This window comes from Anser cygnoides, chromosome 2 (assembly GCF_040182565.1).
Source record: "Anser cygnoides isolate HZ-2024a breed goose chromosome 2, Taihu_goose_T2T_genome, whole genome shotgun sequence".
Lineage (NCBI taxonomy): Eukaryota > Metazoa > Chordata > Aves > Anseriformes > Anatidae > Anser > Anser cygnoides.
Window position 1 is genome coordinate 6189156 of NC_089874.1, and position 16242 is coordinate 6205397.

Below are 16242 nucleotides of genomic sequence, written 5' to 3' on the forward strand. Positions count from 1 at the left end.
GTCTGTTGTGGTATGACTGTGAAACTGATATGCTTTAAATCTATGAGAACAGGTATTTGGGCTCAAAATGCAGTTACCTAGCATTATGCCAAGGCCAAAATGTCAAAAGCAGCTGCTGGTTTTGGTTGGATTGTCATATGGTCAGTGTCTAGCTGGAACAGTGGAATGCATTTCCTAGGCTTTTGGTTGCAAGAGGAGGTATTGTCAGTGGATATCTCTGGACAAATTCTAAAAGAAGCAGAAATTGCTGATCACTTTAGAATCACCAGTGGCTATTTGAAATATGTTTTGAGTTGGATAATGTATTATGTTATGAGTTATGTATTGCCTGGATTTTGTTTTGGCAAAAGGACTGAGAGCTGATAGGGATCACTTCGCAATTCCGCATGGAATCAGAGACTGTTGGGGTGCAGCTGCTGAGGCTCAGCCGGTTCATCAGAACTTAGTATGTTGGCTGCAGGAATCCACCCGTGGGATAAATGTATACCTTGAGAAATGATACATGTCCGCAGGATAACCACAGCTCCAAAGTGTTTGACATTGAGGAAGAAAGTCTTATTTTATATGCCTTTTATCATTCAATTCTCTATAACAATACAGACATGCTAAGTTTTGTGGATGCTGTAGATTCTGTTAAATAATTTTAACTTTCAGAATGACTCTCAGGATGAAAAAGGTAGAACATCAATTGTTTTGCATTATTTCACTCAGGGAGACAGATTAAAACGTAGAGAGCAGTGCCAGAGTTCAAGTGGCTTCAGTCAGATTTCTGGGACTTCAGAAACTCTAAGTTGCTTTTCGGAAATGCACCAAAAGAAAGGACAAAATGAGGTATTCATAACTTTTGTCATCTTGTGGAATATGCTAGAGATGAAAGTTGTCACAGTGGTTCTCTTATTCAGAGATGACAGGACAAGTAGTTTCCGAACAGTAACAAGTATAATTCATGCAGAAGATGGTGCATCTCTCTAGAGGTAATACTAGTTTAAAACATGGGGGTTTGTGTCTCATGAACAGCTGTGGCTACCAGTGTAACTTACTATATTATTTTCTACAAAATAATTGAACAGAAATTAAACAAGGAACACATTTTCTTTAAACTTATCTGATACGTACTCTTCAGTTTTATGGATAATTGTTTGCCATCATCCATGGATGCAAAAATTTGTTATCTAGAAATGGTTCCCCCAAAAAAACATAGTTCTGGTGCAGAAACTTTAGCTTATTCTAATGCAGTGCAGTTTCACATAAAAAAAAGGTCATGGCTTGCTTCCAGACAATTAAATGGAAGTTCAGTAATGTTGGATCACTTATATATATATATGTATTCTTTATTTGGATTAGAGGGGAGTTTCATTTATTTGGAAAATGGTGACTTTATTAAGGAAAAACAAATCAATTCTCTTCTTTGCCTTTGTTTTGTGCAGAGATTTGATGTTGGTAGCTATTCTGAAGCCAGCACTGTGGATCCAGTTGCTCTTACGGACATGTTTTCCCAGCCTCAAAAATCACACCTACCTAAGCCCTGTTTTGCAGAAAGTAAGAATATTTTATTTATCACAGTGACACCAAATGAACAAAGGTATCTGTTTGGAACATTTCCAAATTGACAGATACTGTTTGCCTGAGACACTTATTTGTACACATAAAAACTCAAATAAATGTACCTGATGCCAGCACACAACTGAGGCGTGACTGGGATGCCTGAACACAGGCATTTAGTACCATGTGAAATGTCTATGAGTACCCACAGCAACTGCATGGAGATGGCAGAAATGACACAGGAACTGTAGGATATCCCAAAGGGCCTACAACAAATCTAAACACCTGTGTTTTGACAGCAAAATGACATCTTTGGAGTGTGATTCAGTCTTATATTGAGACACCAGACTGTAGGTATTTGTATATGAGTGAGGGTATTTAAACACCTCTGAAGGGGTAGCTGGAGGTCACCCAGGATATTCATCTTGGTACCTGGTATCTGAAGAGGCACGTCAGCTGAGTTTTTCTGAGCTCCCAGTACAGTGGGTGAATATCCAGTCAATACAACTAATGGAATTCAGAAGACTGTACAGCTCATCCCAGGGTGGACACCTACATCTGATTGCCTGAACTGCTCCAGAGACTGCATTGACTCTGATGTTTCAATCCTGTTGACTTTAGAGATGAATGAAGAAGGGTGTTTTTGGAGCAAAATAGTAAACAGAATGTAGTTGTAACACCTCTGTAATGCAATCAAGTGAAATAATCAGTAGAAATAATAATTTACTAAACCACTAGTGAGGTAATATCTTTTTTTCAAATCAAAAAGAATAAATGCAGAGGATAAAATATTTTTTTTTAATATAGAATTGATAACATTTTAGATGAAACCCTTGCAGAGGGGCTTGTCTGCACAAAAGTTTCTCTACTTTTTCCATGTATGAGATGTTCTATTAAAAGAGATTACTGCTCTCTACAAATTCTGTCTTTTCTTTGGCTTTAGAACTTTTCAGCAACAATGAACATTCATTGTCCTACACTTTCTGTGGCTCCATATTTTCCGTGAAACCAATATACTGTTCTTTTTCTTTTCAGGTTGTGTCGAATGTTCTCCGTGCTGTGCAGTGGATATCACCAAGTTTCCAGGCAGCACTTGGTGGAAATTTAGAAAAACCTGCTACAAAATTGTCAAACATAGCTGGTTTGAAAATTTTATCATTTTTATGATAATATTGAGCAGTGCAGCACTGGTAAATTTAATTTAATTTCTCAAACTTTGAATGAATGGTTGTCAGTAAAGGAAAGGAATCCTATTATTTCATTTATTTCTTCTTCTATTCTAGATGAGAATATAATAAATGTATGGTTTGGTAGTTACAAGGTTCTCCTGCATTTGTCTAAGATACTTAAATGTATGGAATCATATTCTTCTTCGCAGTTCTTTATGGAACTACTTGTGTGCTTAACTGGGAGGCTAAACGAGGGGCTGAAATTACTTATGAAAGCTTAAAAAATGGTTTACCTCCAAAGTTGTAAAGCAGACTAACTGCTCAATAAAACATTAGATTCAAAATCATCCAGATATTAAGATGATCAGAAATTAAAAGTGAAGATGGCTGTAAACTGATAAGCTGACCTAATGTTTAATTGCTAATCTGATTATGTCTGTGCCTACTGAAGAATAAGGTAATTTTTATTTGATTTGAAAACATACTCACTAAGTTTACTGAAAGCAGTTTACTGACGTGAGAAAGGAAAGTGAGTTATTATTTACTGTAGGACCTAAGTTGAACATGAAAACATTTGGTATCGAGATGCAAAATAACAAAACAATAATTATTTATTTTAATCAAAGACTTCTTGTGGTGTTGAGAACTTTAATGTTCCTAAATTCTGATGTCTTCTTGCAAAAGGGGACTTGCCCACTTTCTGCTAATTCATAAAGTTGTTTCTTGATAAGGAATTTGCTGAACTAGCTAGAATGAAGAGATATCGTATCTTCAGGCATGTCTGGGGTTTGGAAGTAAACTAAGTAAGATGGTGCTCATAGAAAGAATGCATAGAAAAGTACATGGTAAGTGCTGAGAGCAAGGAAAAAGTTAACAATGAGAAGTTTTAAAGAGCATCACTCCTAATGAGCGGGTAGTTTGACTAATGGATGGAGGTGAAAGAGTGAAACGAATGAGGTTAATTATCAAACTTGCTCAGAAAAAAAAAAAAAGAAAATAGTAAATAGGATAATGTACATGCATGCTGAGAGTTCTCAATTACCTACAGTCAAGTTACCAGTCCTGTGGACACAGTGACAGTTGCTCTGTAGATTTTTCTCCTAGTCATAGTAAAATTGGACCACTGTAGGGAGAAGCCACATTGGATACTCATCAGATGCCATTTTAAAGAAGGGTAAAACATAAATAAGCCAAAGTATGTGATTTTCAACCCACCTGAAAATGAGAGTGTAGTTATTTTACAATTTAGGTTTTTACTTCTTTTTACTTCTAAGTATGAAACTAAGTAGGTGTTGCCAATATTTTCAACATGGAATGCTTATAATAAACCAAACTGTATGTTCTTGTGCAATATAAAAATAATTTACCATAAAACTACTGAACAGTTTTAAACTGAAAATTTCTGAAATTCCAGGCATTTGAAGATATTAACCTTGAAAAGAGAAAAACAGTTAAAATGCTCCTAGAGTATGCTGATAAAATATTTACTTACATCTTTTTTATGGAGATGCTTCTGAAATGGATAGCTTATGGTTTGTACAGCTATTTCACAAATAGCTGGTGTTTGCTCGACTTCATCATTGTATGTGTAAGTATTATCCTCAACTTGTCTTATAATTTGAATTTTGATATTTTCTGTCTTAAAAACTACGTGTGAAATTGGATTATGATTAAACACAAGTGTAAAAGACAGATTCCAAAACTGAAAAGAATGCAATCAAAAGTGACTGTAGGACAAATTTAAATGGAAATTGTACATAATAATTAGAAGTTACTTAAAAAAAAAATAAATCCCACATTTATCAAGTATTATTGTTGTTGAGGACCATATTGGTACACACCTTTTCAGCATATAGCAAGACTGTAATTAGCAATCAGAAATGAAATTAAGGGAAGTTAATTAGATATGATAGAAAAATGTGAAGGTGCTGGCAGCTCCAGCATTTAGAAACATATTTATTCTGAATCCCAACAAATTTAAATAATGCATTCTTGCCATATAAGAATAAAGTATTTTTTGTCAACAATACACCTGGAAGATACGGAAATTAAATAGTTTAAAATAAGGACATCTAAATAATTGGCTTCCAAGAACATCAAAGTAGCTGTTTGATAAGCTCTCTGAATATTTAGCATTGGAAGTTGTGAATACAAAGAAATTTCATCAGAAAAATCAATACTATGACTATCTAAAAAGAATATAAAGCAATTACTCTAGCAATTACAGATCTGTAATTTTCATGGCAATACTGACCAAAACAGGGGAAAACATGAAAATGTCAAATGGCTAGACAAAAAGATAAAAAATTTCAATAGGAGGGAAGAGGCAAATTATGAACTGGGGCAGGGGGGAACGCTAGTTATTGAAAGAATTTTTCAGTTCATTTTCTGTCTTATGAAGATCTAAAATCAAGACTGGATGTCTTTTTAAAAATATTTTTTTCTAAAATGCTATCTTAAGTTATAGTAATAATGGGGAATTACAGGATATGCTTCTAAGAATAATTGTAAAGAAAATGAGAATAATTTATCTGAATAATTCTTTCAAGCCTTCTTAGCGTATGGCATAGTTACCAACAGTTACCAATTTGGTTGTTGTACTGGTATTTTGAAGTATTATATGAACTGGTTTTGGAAAAAAAAAGAATGGAATGAAAGAATACCACTATTTGAAAAATGTCAGAAAAGAATGAGGTAAAATTCTATCATAATAGCTTTGAGTGTATTATTTTTTGCATTTGAATTACTGGTCAAGGGTGTTATCACAGTAAGTCTGTGATTGTCTACTGAAACAAATAAAATAACCTTTTTATTTTATGCCAGTTAATAATCTCAGTTTCAATTCAATTAACGCAGCTTTCATTTGTTTCCTGGGGACTAAAATCTGTTTCCCAAGACAAATCACTTTGTTCCCATGGGAGTGCCCTGAAATCTCTCAGGACGCTGAGAGCGCTGAGGCCTCTTCGAGCTTTGTCAAGATTTGAAGGGATAAAGGTAAGGATATTGGGAGTGGTGTGTATATTTTGTAATAGCTGCTTTTGAAAAAATAAGAACTTGACTGGACATGACCCTGAGCAACTTGATCTAGGTTGGAGCAGCTGATCTGTGTTTCTAGTATATTATGTATTTCTAGTGAATATTATTATACAAGGCCATGATAAAAGGCTTGGAACTTTCCCATAACGATAGCAATAAAACATTTCTACAGTGGTTATTGCATGAGGTTCATTTTGATCTGGAGGGCAAGCTGGTATTCTCTTACAAAACTCCTCCAAGATAAACAAGGATTATTTATCATGTTGTAGTATATGCAGATTGTTTTCCTATACTTGCTTTTTAGAGTCCATAGCTACCACAGTCTTTTTTTTTTTTTTATGTATTTGATTTACTCAAGGATAATTCTGGCTGCCATCTGTTTTACTTCCTCAGAATGACAAGATAGATACCACAGAATTACATACTAAGACAAGCTTGATGTTGGGCTGAAGGCTGGCTTTAAATGTCATCTGCTAGTTTTTATATGGGTGAGAATCTGCAACAGACAGAGAAGAAAAAATAATTGGTTTTTGTTGTTGTTGTTGTTTGTTTGTTTGTTTAAGAATATGTTCTATTGAATGCGAAAAAATAATTCTTTTCATCCATTTATTTATTTAAGGTTGTTGTGAATGCGCTCTTGGGAGCTATCCCCTCAATCCTGAACGTTTTACTCGTCTGTGTTGTCTTCTGGCTCCTGTTTAACATTATAGGAGTAAAACTACTCGGAAAAAAGTTTTGGAAATGCACACTTAAGATAGGAAACATCAGTGAAATTAAAAACAAAACTGACTGTTTAAAAAATAATGGAACATGGGTGAATAATGCTGTAAACTTTGATCACGTTGGAATGGGATACTTGGCTCTTCTCGAAGTGGTAAGTTCTCTAAGAACATGCTCGGTTTCAATTTCTTCAAGGAAAGAGCAGCCCAACCACAGGATGCTACTGCACTTCTGTTTATCTCACTGAAATTGGAGATTTTTTAAGCTTAAATAAATATTTTTCATCTCTATGAGCTGCTCAGTTCCTCATAAAGAACACTTTGGTGTGTGTATCTTTGTGTTAAAATCAAGCACACTGTTTCATGGCTTTTTGATTTTGTTTTAGTTTTGATAAGCATACTAAGCCTGAAACAGTCTGATTGTTATTGGATTTAAATTAGTCTCATTTTCTTTAGACTAAAAGTTAGTCCCACACTGGGTAAGAGAGAAGGCGCATGGTGGTGCTGCTTATATTGTCTGTTATTATGTAAGTCATGAAGAGTACGGATGCTAATTTACTGATCTTACCAGTACCACAACAAAGGAGATAGAAGCACTTTTTAAAGTGGTTGTTATCCTCATGTCCTGTCTAGATTAAGTTCTTTGCCCTACATCCTCCACAGCCTTCTAGAATTCTGCAGAATGGCTAAAAATTGCAGGAAATAATCATTTGCTGTTCATCTTACACTTGTTTTCTTCCTTTTTGGATATATTTGCTAATTAAACTGAAACTTTTGCTGTTTTCCAAGAAATACAGAATTTACAAAAAGCTCAACTTAGAGTGAACTATAAAAGACGTTTCACAGGATGCACACCCAGTTTGTCTTTTGAAGGACATTATTTTTTTTTTTTTACTAAACTCCAATGAATCATACAGCCAAGCAGATCTTTAGAACATTTTTATAGTACTCTGCTCACTTTTCCTCAACAGTTAACATATTCATACTTGTTAAACCAAAAATTTTAAGTTATTTTATTTTAATGAGAAGAAAATTAATTATGCAATTATTTTTAGGCAACTTTTAAAGGTTGGATGGACATTATGTATGCAGCAGTGGATTCACGTGAGGTACGTCGCTAAAATGAAATTAACTTATTTTTCCTTTCCTTCTTTACCTTTTTATACATACAATTCACTTTTTCAACTTTGTTTGCATTATAAAGTCCAGAAATACATGCAGATGAATGCTTCAAGCTATGTCATTATATAACATTACATAACAATAATCCTGAGAATACCAAATGCCTGAAACTTAGATAAAAGAAAATTGGTCAAAATAGTGATGCTACAGAAAAGCCAGCATACTTTATCAAGAATGCAAGGGCAAGATGTTGCAAGTTTTATACAAGTTTTTTTCTGGAAATAGAATTGAGAAAGTCTTGGAAGCATTATGCCTCTGAAGCAAATTTCCTTTTCTAAAAATGTATACAGTAGCATTAAAAGAGCATGCATGTTTAGCAGGTATTTCTAGAGGTTTCTTCCCTATGTTTGATATTCTTACTATTTCTTCCCCATTTCTGTGTGCTGTTTCTCACTCTTACTAGTACAGTATGATTTAACTTTTTACATGTTTAATTTAATTGCCTTTTCCTTATTCATGCAAACACTAATTGTGAAGTGGCTGCTAATTAAAAATAAGGTCATTCCTTGTAGGGCTGTTCATAGTGAGCTGGTATTTTAAAAATGCTTCTTGTCTGGGATAGCATTCAGGAGGATGGCAATTCACCGAATTGTTTTAGCCTGAGTTGTTTTTCTCATCTAGGCATTCAGAGTATTCCTTCTGATTGGAATTAATTATCTATTATTTAAGAGTAAGAATTTTTGCTAGAGCAAGGTTTATGCATCTTCATTTGTAATTATCTTTACATACAGTCACAAGACAGAACAAGACAATTGTTCTACTTGTACATGTAAATAAAGTTTTAAATATGCATAAATAATCTATTGATCCTGACAATGAAAAGGTTGGTTGTTATAAATTTTGGAAATGACAAAGCTGTTACTATCCAGTTTTTACTAATATTGTTTTGCTGTTTGGATTTTTTTTTTTAACAGATAGATGAGCAGCCAAGCTTTGAAGCATTCTTACCCATGTACTTTTTTTTTGTGATTTTTATTATTTTTGGATCTTTCTTCATGCTGAACCTTTTCATTGGAGTGGTGATCAGCAATTTTAACAAACAAAGGAAAAAGATAAGTACTGTATGAACTAATTTAGAGTCTCTTGTAATCCTTATTTGATTAACTGTATGTTTGTTTGACATCTAGATATCTAACATTTTCAGATAACTATTTGACTGGAGAAATTTAAAATAAAATTTAGTCTTGTGTTTCAGGTTTTCAAAATAGGATTCTTGTTGCTAGCTCATGCTTAGGCATTGTTTGGTAATTTTCCTTCATTCAGTAATTTACCTGTAAATCCTGTTTACATGATAGGTCCTTCTGTTTGCTCTAAGTGGAAGGATGGGGAGAAGGGAGTAGATAGTTTTAGAGAAGTCAAAAAAAGTGTTACATACACTTTGCTACAGCAGACTGGAATTCTTTTCTTCTGCTTTGAGGATTAATTTTGGAGAACAGAATAACTCTTTTTGCTGAGAGTAAACACCTAACAAATGTGGTAAGGATAGTCAAAACCCATGACTGCTAACGGGAGAAGTAGCCACTGCTTTCTTGGTAAAGAAACTTGAAAAGGTCTTCTTAATCAGAACTTATTCTAAATTAGCTACATTTTAAAAATCTGGTCTTCAATAAAGTACTCTACAGATTAATTTACTGCGGTTTTTAAAAAATTCTGTGGTGAGATCCATGCCATGGTCCCAGAAAGAAGACAACTATTTGTTAAAGTCCATGAAACATCGATTGCTTGCTCTCCTCATAGTTCCTCGATTACCTATTACTTTTATTCAGTAAGAAATTGAAGGAAAAATCTTGGAATGGAAAACACACCCAGAGAAAAGAAACAGTCAACCTTCCCAGGTATACTTCAGCTTCTTTGTGCCAGAAGATAATACAAAGCATCTGGAGCCTTATTTATTATCAATAAATATGTTGACTGAGTTCAATCGAGGTTTAATCAGTCCCTGATTCATTTAGGGACTGAATGTGCCCAGAATATTAAGGGCAACTGAGTCAATTAATCTACTTGGAAGTCTTAAAACCACTAAGCATTTTGCTCATTAAAAATATACCACAAAAGCATACTGACAGGAAGTTTACAAGTTCAAGGTGCACGTTTGGAAAACAGAATCTCCATAGGATCAATTTAGTTATTTCCATAGGCTGACTTACACACGAAGTGTGAAAGAAGTACTGCCTTAGGTAGAGATAGATTAAAAAAAAAATAAAATAAGGTGCACAAGAAATTTTTCTGCTCTCTGCACCAGAATCACTTGAGGTGATTCTCCACCTCTATTCTGATCTCATAAGACCCCCCCTGGAATGCTGTGTTCAGCTCTGTGCCCCCAGCACCAGAAGGACAGGGACCTGTTGGAGTGAGTCCAGAGGAGGCCACGAGGATGCTCAGAGGCTGGAGCACCTCTGCTGTGGAGCCAGGCTGAGGGAGTTGGGGTTGTTCAGCCTGGAGAGGAGAAGGCTCCGGGGAGACCTCACAGCGGCCTGCCAGGGCCTAAAGGGGGCTGCAGGAGAGCTGGGGAGGGACTCTGTGTCAGGGGGTGTAAGTGGTAGGACAAGGAGTAATGACTTTAAACTAAAGAAGGTTAGATTTAGATTAGATATTAGGAAGAGATTCTTCACTAGATTGAAGTGAGGCTCTGGCGCAGGCTGCCCCCAGGAGCTGTGGCTGCCCCATCCCTGGCAGTGCCCAAGGCCAGGCTGGATGGGGCTGGGGGCAGCCTGGGCTGGTGGGAGGGGTCCCTGCCCATGGCAGGGGGTCAGGATTAGATGGGCTTTGAGGGCCCTTCCAAACCAATCCATTCTATGATTTTATGGTTCTATGAATTTACATTGAATTTTCAGAGATTTTGCTGGAATGATTGGAAGTGCACATGCCCTACAAAACATTGCTACAGGTTTGTTTTATAAAATGCTAATCATTCCATGATTTTTTGATGGCTTCTCCTGGATACTTGGTTCAAAGTGATTGGTAGGTAGTACAGATGGCATAGATGGTACTAGGAAAAGTACCAGAAATTTGCAATAAAGATAATCCCATAGAACTTGGTCCCAAAGTGCTTACTCATAATCCTCCATTGACTTTCTAGCCCAGCCACATGCTCTTTTCCTACCTTTCCCAAAAATATAAATGAAAAGTATTTTAATTATTGATGAGTCTTAGGTCATTGTTAAAATATGAAATAGATTTATAAAAACATCAGAAAGGCTCTTACAGTTGAAGAATCTGATTCAGGAATACTGAGTGGACTAGATTTTCACAAACAAACGTTGATCATTTTTTTTCAGTACACCTTTTCAAATAACAAGGGGAAAAGGAGAAATACTGAAGAAACATTTTTTTTTTTCTGTGTTGTCTTAAATTCCATTTAGAACAGCTGTAATTCACTTTTTTATATGTAGATAAACTTGCTGGTATTTATTTAGTTGACTGTTTAAATTTCTACTGAACAATAGTAATTTTCCCCTTTACTTAGGTGGAAAAGATCTATTTTTAACTGAGGAACAGAAAAAGTACTATAATGCCCTAAAAAAACTTGGATCCAAGAAACCTCAAAAACCCATCCCAAGACCACTGGTGAGGCCATCCTAAATAGAATGTGGTATCAAATATAAAGATGGTGACCATATTTAATCCAAGCAAGCAGGCATCTGGAAATAAAGTTATGAGTTAGAGATGATCATCATCCTCATTCCATATAGATATTCCATAATCTTCCTTACGGATTACTCTTTTTTTTTTTTTTTTTATTTCCATCTAATGCAGTCTTTCCTTGTGGGTATTAATGTAAGGCAATTTACAGCCTATTTATTCATATGTACAGACTATTTATAAAAGTTTAATATCAAAAGTATTTGCTATTCATACCATAATCTTGGTTGCTTACATTGCATGATATTGCTTCTGCAACTAGATGGGATTATTGCAGGAGAATAAGTAAGGAGTAGTACATGCTACTCATTATTTACTTTTAAATCATCTTACTCTTTAATTCTTCTAGTTTCTAACTTTAATTCCAGTCGAGTTCATATGTTAACTCTTCTGTGTTTTTCTTGCTTATGACTTTTTAATTTGAATTGCTTACACTAAAATGTCTGCTTCAATAAGTATTACTATAAAAAGAGAAATCACAAAGTACTCCAAATATTTTCCTGCTGAATAATTTTTTTCTAAAGAAACGCAGTTGCATGATACCTGAAAATACTTGGCCAAGTACTGAGTGTTTTCCTTGAATGTCTAAAGAAAACACCTAAAAATGCTTTTGGTACCTTATTATTAAGCTTATATTCTCTTAAATTCCCTTTCTAAGCAAAATTTACAGATTAACTTTTGATTGTTGCCTGGGTCTTAGAAGTAGCATTAATCAGTTCTCTCTCTCCACAGAATATGTTCCAAGGATGTCTCTTTGATATAGTATCACACAAAGCATTTGACATTAGTGTCGTGACTCTCATCTGTCTAAATATGGTTGTCATGATGGCAGAAAATGACAATGAAGCTGTCAAGAATGTTCTTAAAAATATCAACTATTTTTTTGTGGCAGTATTTACTGGGGAATGTGTCATAAAAATACTAGCCCTGCGACATTATTTCTTCACCAGTGGCTGGAACATATTTGATTTAGTTGTTGTGATCCTCTCACTAGCTAGTAAGTATCATCTGCTAATAATTTGTCTTACCAGTACTAAAACAAATTTCAGTATGAAGTTACCACTGACATGTATCTGACAAACAAATTCCAGATCCAGTGTACTTTTTCAAACCATATTCTAAGTGGTTACTTCTAAAATGTTATATGTTGTTTTCCATTATATTTTTCCAGATATATATTAAAAGATAAATGGATAGTTTCCTTTCATCTTTATTCTCCTTTCCTTTTCTCTATCCTTCCTCTTACTCTTCCTTCCTTTAAAAAGTATGAGTTTTATTAAGCAATTTACAGAATAGCAATTTAATGCAGCAACATCTTTTCTAAGTTGTTATACTTAAACAGTGCTCTTCATAATGTTTTTATACTTTTGATTTGCAAATAACCACATTAACTGTCATTTTCACAGTAAAAGTAAATCCAGGTTAAAATATATTTGTATGAAAAATGGGAAACTTCTATCTCCTTTTCCAGGACTTTCTTTTAAGAAGCCAGATCACAAGGGCTGATTAAGAAAGTTCAGGAAAGTTGAGTTGCTCAGCACCATTATAAGTCTACGTGACTATTTGTGGTTGTGGAAAATCTTATTAGAACCTGTTTAGTTTTTGTTGTTGTTGTTCTTTTTGAAATAAGACTAGGTGTTTGTCATTTTCTCAGAAGAGTCATGTATAAGTTTAAGATTCTTGTGGAGTTTATTTGGTCTGTTTGGTCTGTCAGGATTAGGTTTTATCACAGAAAAAAGGAGACATGAAAGAGTTCTCTGCTTTGTCCCTAATCACAATACCCCTTTGCTATCCCATGACATCCAGAAGAATGCAGATTCCTAGGTCTTCTGTTTGTAATCATACATTACTTCTGAGTTCCTGACGGTGACAGTAGGGTCGCAGAATGAGGTGTGATGGAAGACTAATAGTGAAGACAATTTTCCTTTATTTTATTTTTGATCTTCTCTGATCTCATTCAAATACAAAGCATTAATGAAAGTCTTAATGTTTAGCATGTGGCCTGGGCCAACAGCTAGGAGATGAGCCCCAGGACAGGAGCTGAATGGATTAAAAAGGATTTTTTAAAAGTACTTCAGCAATGCATAACTTCATGCACTGGATTTCAGAAATCTGTGAGGATGCAGTTTCCATACTATACATAAACTTGGTACCTCTGTAAAGATATCTAGAGATATTACAATTTGTTTTGTTTTTCCTAAGCTCTTTCATAAGCAATTGCAGTAGTGATGATAATGTTTTTATGGAAAGTGATATAATATGATCAGTGATAATGTTGATTACTTTCAATACCTGAAGCACAGAATATAACAAAGTGAACATAAATATGGAATTTCATTGATGTGGCTTGACAACATTTTGGTTTCTTTTTCTTTTCAAAGCTATTGGACTTGCTGAAGGCTTTTCAAGCTTCTTCTCTCCCACGCTTCTGAGAATTTTTCGTTTGGCACGAATTGGACGAATCCTGAGATTGATTCGAAAAGCTAGAGGAATTCGAACTCTTCTTTTTGCATTATTGATGTCTCTACCTGCTCTGTTCAACATTGGTCTTTTGCTTTTCCTGGTTATGTTCATTTATGCTATTGTGGGCATGACAAACTTTGCCTGTCTTGGCTGGGAAGATGGGATTGATAACCTTTTCAACTTTCAAACTTTTGAAAGTAGCATACTCTGTCTCTTCCAAGTTATAACATCAGCTGGCTGGGATGGTCTTTTGAGTCCTCTGATAAAAGAACCTGCATCATGTGCTCCCAACTTAAATATAACAGATAAAGACAGCAATAGTTGCAGAAATAAGGTCGTTGGTATCACATTTTTTGTAAGCTATGTCATTATATCATTTCTCATTGTTGTAAATATGTACATAGCTGTCATTTTAGAGAACTTCAGTGTCGCCACTGAAGAAAGTGCAGATCCGCTTTGTGAGGATGACTTCGATATGTTTTATGAAACCTGGGCAAATTTCGATCCTCAGGCAACACAGTTTATTGAATATTCTGCTCTTTCAGACTTTGCAGATGCACTGGCCGAACCTTTACGCGTTCCAAAGCCAAATACAATTCAGCTCATATCGATGGACCTCCCTATAGTGAGTGGAGATAAGATCCACTGCTTGGATATCTTACTTGCTTTCACTAAAAGGGTCTTAGGAGAATCTGGGGATTTGGATAGTCTGGAATTACAGATGGAAGAAAAATTTATGGCTGCCAATCCATCAAAAGTTTCCTACAAGCCAATTACTACAACCCTTAAAAGAAAACAAGAGGAGGTGTCAGCTCTTGTTATTCAAAGGGCCTTCAGGAGGCATTTGATGCAGCGTTCTTTGAGACACGAATCTTTCTTATGCCATCATAAACATTGTAACAGTGCTGTCTTTGAACAAGAGACACATGAGAAGGAAGGTCTTATTGCATCAATGCTTAATGGAAATTAAGGTAGGAAGATAGACAAATCACAAACTAAATCTTCTATATCTCTCCCTTTATTTTATGATAATATTGCTGAAACAGATAGTGATAATGTAGACACATAGTTTAGCCCAGGGTGCAGCATTTTTATTAAACCAATACGAATTATTTTGAAATGGAGAAAGTCTTCAAATGCTAGTAATTGGATGAAGAAAATATCCTTAATTTACAGTAGTTATAGTATCCTTTAGGTATTGTGATTGTTCAGTTTTGCAAATGCTCCTTCAAGTAAGTAGAATTTGCACAACTATGTAATAAATATTAGAGGAAAATCAAACCATGGATTTTTTTTTCCTCAGCTACTGGAGTTGGTGTGTTAATTTTTTACTTCTGTCATTTTTGTATTACTTCATATTTCTGTTATTATGGGAGAAATCTTACAAGATCAGTTGTAATTTTAACATGATTAATAGGCACACAAGGCTGTAGAACAATGTGTCTTCAGAAATAAAGCCTGGTACGAAAAATTGGTTATTGTGGGAAAATGAAATAATTACTGCATTTTCTGTGAAGGAGCTCACTTAGGACACTTAAATATAATCAGTCACTGATTTCTAGATTGCCTGAGACCATCTTTCTCCTAATTCCTTTGGGAGTATTCATTTACGCTTATGAATTTGAGTTATCTTTACCTGTGCACCTAAACAGATTTAGGAAATCATCCTCAGGTGACTATGCTTGAAAGTTATACATAGCTTGTTCTTTGTATTCCGTCATCTATGTCATTGATAAAGATGTTGAAGAGCACCAGTCCCAAGACCGACCCCTGAGGGACACCACTTATGACCAGCCTCCACCCAGACATAGAACCATTGACCACAACCCTTTGACTGTGACCAGCCAACCAATTCTTTATCCACCTAACAGTCCATCCTTGAGATCCATACCTCTCCAATTTAGAGAGAAGAATGTGGTGAGAGAACATATCAAAGGCTTTGAAAAGCCTATTCATTAAATCCTGAAGTTAGGTAAACTTTGCTTAATGAGATCCTTCAAACGGAATGATTATAAGCACTGCATGTCAGAACCTACACTTAGTAGTACTGTGTCTACTACACTTAGTAGATAGACCTTTTTAAGGAAGCTATGGGGAAAAACTTTTTCTCCTTCACGAAAAGTAGGGCTAAAAAAATAGCTCTGATGGCTCTGATGATTCTATTGCTCAGAACACCCAAAGGGCTGTCCCTGAGAGAAATCATATTTTGGAACTTTTCCGTTTTGTGAAAGGTCAAATATATATCATGCAAGACTGATGATACCTGCCTTCATGTTCATGTATCTTATATAATAACAGTAAAATGTTAGAAGCCCATTTAACACATCTTGTACTTAAGAGCTTTAAAGCATGTTAAGCAATTCATGTGTTTTGCAGTGACTCTCCAGGAATAATAAATTTTAATCATTATGGAAATTAAATAATCTCTGCATGGCAGGCTGGAGAAATGAGCTGACAGGAACACCATGCAGTTCAACAAAAGCAAATGC

The 16242-nt window shown here is 35.1% G+C and overlaps 1 protein-coding gene across 1 annotated transcript in view; it reads left to right on the plus strand.

Moving 5' to 3' along the window:
* LOC106036864 (sodium channel protein type 5 subunit alpha-like) overlaps positions 1 to 15064 on the plus strand; it is a 36385-nt gene extending 21321 nt beyond the window's left edge. Inside the window, exons 14-24 of the mRNA XM_066991434.1 lie at positions 712 to 831; positions 1428 to 1539; positions 2578 to 2732; positions 4126 to 4299; positions 5568 to 5705; positions 6367 to 6621; positions 7522 to 7575; positions 8563 to 8704; positions 11115 to 11215; positions 12023 to 12287; positions 13672 to 15064. Of these exons, the coding sequence (XP_066847535.1) occupies positions 712 to 831; positions 1428 to 1539; positions 2578 to 2732; positions 4126 to 4299; positions 5568 to 5705; positions 6367 to 6621; positions 7522 to 7575; positions 8563 to 8704; positions 11115 to 11215; positions 12023 to 12287; positions 13672 to 14723 (2568 nt within the window). The 3' untranslated portion in view covers positions 14724 to 15064. The remainder of the gene's footprint in view (positions 1 to 711; positions 832 to 1427; positions 1540 to 2577; positions 2733 to 4125; positions 4300 to 5567; positions 5706 to 6366; positions 6622 to 7521; positions 7576 to 8562; positions 8705 to 11114; positions 11216 to 12022; positions 12288 to 13671) is intronic.
* Positions 15065 to 16242: the final 1178 nt, after the last annotated feature.